General features: G+C 42.3%; 1 protein-coding gene across 2 annotated transcripts in view; it reads right to left on the bottom strand.

The window, feature by feature from the left end:
- Positions 1-6: 6 nt before the first annotated feature.
- kcnh8 (potassium voltage-gated channel, subfamily H (eag-related), member 8) overlaps positions 7-7,999 on the bottom strand; it is a 78,137-nt gene continuing 70,144 nt past the window's right edge. For both annotated transcript variants that reach the window (XM_008421677.2, XM_017307670.1), the window contains exon 16: positions 7-1,294. In XM_008421677.2, coding sequence (XP_008419899.1) covers positions 749-1,294 — 546 coding nt within the window. In that variant the 3' untranslated portion in view covers positions 7-748. The remainder of the gene's footprint in view (positions 1,295-7,999) is intronic.

Raw genomic sequence — 7,999 nt, 5'->3', positions numbered from 1 at the left:
GAAGAGAGGCATGTGGAAAAGCGAGACAAAAGTAGGGGGAGGCAAAGAGTCCCTGTGCTCGGTGGGGCAGACCACAGCAGGGGTTGTTCTGCCCAAGGCGTAGCACGAGTCCCTCGCCACCACCAGCACCGTTCCAACAGACATTTTCCTTCATCCTTTTACCCCCTTCCTCCCCTCGGGCAGGTGGGTAAAGAGCACGAGACGCCCCGTCTCTCGTTTCACAGTGTCCCATTTTCCAAATTCAACCAGTCATGCATTGTTCTGCTGCAGCCAGAGCATCCGACGAGGGTTGAGTGAGCAAGGAAGGAAGGGTTAACAGGCAGAAGAAGAGAGAGCACAGACCACTGCTCTCGTCTTCGACGTTAACGTCTCGACCTCCATTACGGCAGAGTTCAGTCCGAGGAGCCTCACGGTGTGGGACTAAAGATCGACTTCGTCCACCGATCTACCACTCTAAAGCCAACTCAGACCTCTACATGCCACTTAAGAGCACTACGTTTTAGTTTTTTTCATAAAGCTATACACCTAAACATTTTCTGTCCTCATGCAATTGGATTTTTTAAAAGCTTCCAAAACAAAAAATAATTGCTTGTTGTGTTCCTCTACCATAGATGCCTTCGAGACCGCAGCTAAACAGTCGTCTATTTAAGTTCAGGAATATCCCAAAAATAAAAAATAAAAAAAGCGTCCTGGAAATTGTCCTGCAGAGTCCAGGAGAGTTCTAAAGGAGATCTGCTACAAAACCCCCCTAGCTCTGGCTTGGGTAGAGTCTTACGGGTCCGGTTTGAGGAGAGCATCCGGGGCTCTTGTGAGGGTCCTCACCCCGTCCGTCCTGCGGAGGCGAACTGTGCACCCTTAACCTGATAGAACTAGAAGGCAGCGGAGGCTCCGAGACGACGGAGAGCGGCAGCCGCGGCGACAGTTGCCGAGACGATAAATCTGGAGTTAAAGGGGGAGTTGACTTGGGTATAATAGCTGGACAAACCAACTGCAGGCTCTGGGGTCTGTGAGTCAGAGAGTCCGCGTAGCACATGGCGGCGTGCTGCTGGGAGACGGTGAGGGACGAGCAGGGCAGAGGGACGGGCGGGTCTGTCCAGATGGGGGCGGCTTTGGACGGCGAGTGGCAGGGCTGAGGAGGGGACGGGCAGTGCAGGTACGTGTGGTGGGCTGGCGAGTAGTGAGTGGGGCAGATTATTGCAGGTTGGGGCACCGACGGCGTGAGAGCCTCCATCAGCGTGGCCATTCTCTTCATGACCTGCCCGAGGTCCGCGACTTCCCTCCGCAGGGTGCTGACCTGCAGACGAAAACAGAGACGATATCTTAAATATTTTGACAAATATTTCAGCTAAAATTTGATGGGTTTTTTTCTTATTGTTTTTATCTTGGTGCTTTAAGCACACACTCTACTGGCATTTTCTCCCAGCAAGTCTGCTGCTCCTAGAAGGCACATAGTATTTTACATAATAATCTCCATAATAAGGTAGTAAAGTAAGACCTGCCAGAGCTACAGACGTTTCATGGTTTTGTGACATTACAATCATTTCTTTGCTGTTTCAGCCCAAATAAGAAGCCTTTTTTACCTTTGACTACAAGAACAACCGGTCGAAAACAAACACGGGATATGGAAATGCTGCTTTTCTTTCTTTTTTTTTTTACGTTTATCATTATTTCTGTTATATTTACATGTTTTAACTTTGTATGGAAGTCTTTGTTGGTGCCGCACAAAAGATTTTCGGCACCAAATCATGTAATCGGAAGAAACCTCACCTCGATCTTTGCCATTTCTTCCCTTTACATCATAGCTTCAGCTGAAGCTTATGCAGACTGAAATCTCCTGCAGCCGATTCTCATTAAAAGGAGTCAAAATGCAGGGCAACACTGTCAAACACTACAAGAAACACAGTTTACCTATCACGATTTGTCATATACAGCCCAGATCCCACTAGCATGCATTTCTGAACTACATATATTTGCCCATAGAATGTGTTCCTGTCACATGTTAAACAGCTAAAAACATGAACCGACGATCGCAGGTGTCTGAGGATATTCAATCCAGGGGGTGGGGCACAAACCCAGACACAAACACAACTGCCTGATTGCATCCTGCAATCAAGACAATGAGTAACTTTTCTAGCAGTTATTTAAACAAAATCAGGAGGATTTATAAGGAGATTTGACAGGCAGGGATGAAAGGAAAGTAGACGCAGTTGTTGGAACACAGACGGGAGTGTAGCCATACATGCATGAGTGACAGAGCAAAAAACAATTCCTCCGCTAAGCTGGTAAAACACCAACAAACCCCTTTGTGTTTCATTTGCTTGTGTTTCATCGATTTCATATTTTATTGCGTTCGGTAGGTTGGAGAGAGTTAGGTTGAAAAATTTAGAAGTTCACACAGATCCTGCTTGTTTTTTTCTTTCCTTTTCACTTCAGCTGATTGTAATATACTTTTATAAGGAAGATTATGGATGATTTGTCATTAAAAAGGAGTTCACAGGGTGAAAAGATTTATGTACAGGCAGCCAAGTGGACATTAGGGTGTGCTGGCTAGGAGTCTTGCTAAAATGCAAGTTTTTGTGTGTAAGGGACACTAGAATGAACCTCTGAAGGTGTAAGGACCATTAGTAGTGAGCAACAAGGAAAAGCCACATAGCTAACTACTAAAAGCAACAGCAAACTGACTGAGAAAAAAAGTAAAAAAACCAGAAAGGACCCAGGAATCTGTCGAGCTGTCACCTCTCTGGTGTTTTTGCGAGTAAAATCGAGTTGCTGTAATTGTCCATTACACTGATGGCGGCCGGTAATTAGCTGCTCTCTGGACGTGGCGTGTCCACAGAGGGCATGGCCGTGAAGCCCAGCCAATGTGCCATCTGTTTCTGCCAGTCACGGCGCTCATGACCATTCATCTGGGCAATGACGCTCATCATTACAACTGGAGGCACATCAGCTCTCAGCACGGCACGCAGCTCCACATGGGAAGCGCTTCCATCGCCGTGTGAATATGTCAAGAGGCGATCAGGCAAAGCGCGAGCAACTATATTATGATTGCGGCCCCGACTGAATCCGGTTGGGCAATCCGAGAGGCGTCAGACATGCTATGCATGATAGACTTGCAAATAAAGGACATATAGTGTAATTAGTTAAACAAACCGTGGTATTTTGCTACCGAAATTTTAACAGACAAAAACATTCAGTCCTCTTTTTTTTTGTTCTTTTGACAGGCTCGCTCTAACTTCCCCTCGTGTGGTTTGGGAGCAGCCTGGGTCGAAACCGCGGCTCTGACAAAAATAGAAAAGCAGAGAGTGGCAGGACGGTCCAATCTGACACGCTGTCAACATGATTCCTGGTCTCCCACATTGGAGACAGCCGTCAGTGGTTTTTGGTCAGGGAGAAAACGACAGCAGACCACAACGAACCCGCAGCCACATTTACATTGTAAAAGCAATATAAAAATCCTAATTACCCTGAAATTGTAACTTCTTGATCACAAGTCTGATCGTATATAACAGTCAATATGGATTCAGGAGGTTAAAGGATTCTGCATATTAATAATGCTACTGGATGTTACCTCCGGTCACCCATTTTGATAACTGCGGTTATTACAGCCACAATTCAACCACAGGTTCAAGTTAGGGTTGCCACCTTTCAGAAATCAAAGTAAGGGACGCCCACCACAACGCGTATCGCCCGACTCTCACACTGCCAATATTTTATGGCAGTGTTTCTCGTCTTTAAAAAGTGATCCATAGAGCAATCGTTCATGCATAGAGGTCGGTTAGAGTATCCCAAAACTGTACTCCAATCACAGTAGTATACTTTAAATACGCTTAATTAAGCAAGTGTAAAAGGTATTTGGTAAACCACTGAGTAACTGATCATAATACCTGATTTAATATTCAAAATGTGTCCTCAGACAACTAAAAATATAAAAGTTATGTGAACATTCTGACCTTTTACAGAGTATTACCAAAATATTTATATAAAAAAGGAGTTATGTTTGGAGGCTGGTTCTAAACCAGATTTACCACAGGGGCCAGGTTAGTCAGTGTTTTTTTATGGCAACACTTGAAAAAGAATGAAAAAAAAAACAAACAAAAAAAAAAAAAACAGAGCAATATTTCATCATTTGATATAAGTGAGCCAAAGAGCCACTTGTGTCTCCAGAGATTCAGTTTTCAGATCCCTGGCAGATGAAAAGTGTGATCCTATCTCCATACAGCAGCTAAAAGTTCAGCACTACAATTTTTAATTCATTGTTAAAGTAAAATTGTGAAGGTTAAAAAAAATCCACCACTTAGTATTAAGACATTTATTTAGTATAACTTCTTTGGCTCGCCATTGGCCCCCCATCTAGAACCGCCCCTGGGCTGCAGGTCTGTGTCTGGTGCATTAACAACCACTGAACAATGAATTCATAGAATATATAACCATTTCAAAACAAAACATACAGAAAGCCCTACCAAACCTTTTAATGTAGGAAGTATTTATGTATTTACTGTTAATCTAATGTATGATTTGTTCTTTAAAATTATCATTATTTTTGACTGATATTAATGTACCTTAAATAAGCAAATAATCCAACCAATATAGTCAACTAAAAGCACAATAAGAAACTTAATCACAGCAAAATGTTACCTTATCAGGGTCTGCTGTGTTCCTCTCCTGATCTATTCTGTCTGGTATCGTACTGCGCCACGATAGACACATTTTCTTTTTTTTTTTATTGCCTGTACTCATCCTCACTAACATTATTCAGCCTTCTCACGTCTGTATCTTTACAAGAGGTTTTGGTTCTAAGGACTGTGGAGAATCGGGTCGAGGATGTTTTACTGCCACTGCCAGTATCGCAGGTCCCATCGACCTCACAGCCAGGCTCAGGAGGTCAACAGGCAGTGGAACAAGTACCTGCCAGCGGAACAAGTACCTGCCAGCGGCAGAGCAGGAACCGGGAGGCCGATGGGACCCACGACGAGACTCCGGAGGCCGACCGACGGGACATCCAACGAAACCCTGGAGCTCAGCCGAGAGACCAAAAGGACTCACCACAAAACCCGGGAGGTCGGCCGGGAGACCTGGCAGTTGCCACCCCAAATCTTGCCACCCCAGCTGGCGACTATGAATTCAATAAAGTTATGTCAAATCGGACATTAAGCGCATGGAACTCTTTTTTCCGATAACATTGAATGCAACACAACGTAACCTGACTCCTACTGCTAAGTAGCGGCAAGTGCGAGAGACGGACAGAAGGCGAGGCAGCAGCATTGTTACTGGACTCGATATTACATGACTTATCGTGCGCCACACACGCGCCACTGCTGTCCATTGAGTCAGGAATATCGGTGGTCAGGAAAATACTACAATCACGCAAAGAATCTGAAAAAGGGACGCAATGTTTAGTGGTTAATTCATCCTTATGGCAGCCATAGATTATAAGGTTCACGGGTTTCAGATTTAACTGGTGAGGAAAAAGTTTTAATATAAAGAAAACATTGAGAAAGTGAGCAGTAAGTCAGTTATGCTAGCCTAACTGTTGCTACCCTGCTATTGACTTTGGCAACCTTAGCATGTGCTGCGCAGTTCGGTGTGTTTTGTTTCGGTGTCTGTTCCGGCCAGACAACAACTTCAAATGTGCAAGCTAAGCTCCACCGTTAGCCTCCATGTTTACTTCCACAAACACAGAGCACTTCTTCTTCTTTTTATGGCAGTTGGCAGAACACTGAGAACGCTGATGCTATTGCGCCCTCTAGTGCGCATGCGGGACACTTTCAGGTCGTTTGCCCGTTCACACTGCAGAACGCATAGAGGTCGCATACTGGCAGTGTGAACGGCCCAGCAAAAAAAAAAAAAAAATCGGAATTGCCAAAAAATCGGAATTGGGTCACTTTATAGACATCAAACCTGACAAAATAATGCAACAGACTGGATGTTCTGTTTTGGCGTTTTTGCAACTTTTTTGTGTGTGGGAAATGTTTGTTTTTGGTGTTGATTCCCCAGATCGATAATCTCTGCTTTATCTGCTCGTTGAGCTGTTGTCTGTCCGTTTCCATGGCAACGGATCCGCGTGTGGGGTAATGTCGACACACACACATAGAGCGAGAAAAAGCAGAATAGAAGAGGTTTTATTGGGGCTTACCACTAGCATTACATAGGGAAGAGCACTGACTGCCTTCACTGCCTTCCATGTAATGTATGGCAGGCACCTATTGTTCTACACCTAATAGAATGTCTCTATTTCAGTGACTCTTGAGAATAGGGACAAAATGGGTTTAAATTTTTCCCAATTTTTTAAAAATTATTTCTCAACCTTATGTATGCAAATATGACAAATAATGTTTTGGAAATGTAAAGATGCTAAGGTGCAGGCTCCCAGTTGTAACATTTTTTTTTAAATTACATTTTTAATCGACCTGACCTAGAACTTTGTCATCACTGACAAAATAAATATAAAATATTTTTTTAATGACCCTATTAGTGACATTTTTACTGTTTTACAGACAAATGCTTCTCGAAGAAAGAAAAGAAATATTATTTAAAACAAAAAACAACAAAAAGTCCATGTGACGGAGTTGACGAAATGCCAAGCTACCTCAATTTATATATTATTCTGAAAAAGGCCATATTGTAGCTCATCAGGTACATGAAATCTTTACAGTATACTAAAATTAAGCATTTATTTCACAAAATTTCATAAAAGTTTTGTAAATTGTCAGTTATGGTGTTGACACATCATGGTTGTGACGAGCAACTAAGGAATAAAACAGAAGAAAAAACTAAAGAATAACATATGCTAACCAGAGCTAACTAGCCCTCTTAGCAAAGGAAGAGAAAGGAAAAGATCATGGGGTCCTCAGAAGTTCTGGTGCCCCCCAATTATGCCTGATTTTTTTACATTCTTTTTATGTCTGACGTTGACAAAATTTAGGGACAAATTTCAATGGAGTTGGAAAATATATAAAAATGATTTTTAATTCAATTTATTGATACTTTTATAATTATGTATATGAATACTTATACTTAATAATCATATTATCTTAGTATTCCTTTAATTGTTTTAAACTATTATAATGTATTGAGCTCTGCTCCAGGACAAGGGACTTTACAGACATCATCCACCGACTACAATGTTTAAAATAAAAAAAATATTCAGCAAACGCCAGGAAAATATACATTGTTGTGCTCACATGACCCAGGTTAGCTTAGTCAGATATTTGAAAAAATTATGTTTTGTGTATATTTAATTAAAATGTTGTGCTTTATCCACAGGATCTGTTTTGTCCCTATTCTCAAGAATCACTGATTTATTAATCTTTCGTATTGCTGCATTCCCGCCCATAAAAAGGAATCAAAACGTGTGGCTTGATCTCGGCATCCAGGCTGTTATTTTTATTGGGGTTTGAGTAAAAATGGCGACGTAAAAAATTAAAAATGAGCAAAATTTCCAACTGCCGATCCAGAGTGTAACTGACACCTACTGACACTTTTTTAGAGTGAGAAAATTAGTGGATTTTTGACTCCCAGAACAATTTCGAAATTGCCCTAATGCCTAGAAAAATCGCTCTATTGGCATGAATGTCGGTCATGACATAGATACGCAGGCCTGCTCCCGTAAAATGTTTTCAAAATTTCTCTAGGGTTGACAATTTGCTCAACCAAAACAGCATAAGATGCCTCAGCACTGAGGGATATTGTTGTTCGGATCGATGGACTACTGATGTGAGCCCTCGACAGACAACATTTCACTAGTAATGTGGACATATTATTGTGATTAGAATATTACTTTACTGTATTTATGTCCACCGGTGAGATACCAGCTAATATTAGTTATAGTGCTTGGTGTAATACTGGGGTTCAGCCCATGAAGGCAAACTGAGATTCCGTAAATCTAAAAAATGTATTATTCTCCAACATTGTCTTAGATCAGGAGTCCCCAAACTACGGCCCGTGGGCCAGATCCGGCCCGCCTCCACATTTGGTCCGGCCCCCTGAACAATACCAGAGA

This window comes from Poecilia reticulata, linkage group LG11 (assembly GCF_000633615.1).
Source record: "Poecilia reticulata strain Guanapo linkage group LG11, Guppy_female_1.0+MT, whole genome shotgun sequence".
Taxonomy (NCBI): Eukaryota; Metazoa; Chordata; class Actinopteri; order Cyprinodontiformes; family Poeciliidae; genus Poecilia; species Poecilia reticulata.
The sequence above is the reverse complement of the archived record's forward strand: the minus strand, read 5'-3'. Positions and strand labels throughout refer to the sequence as shown.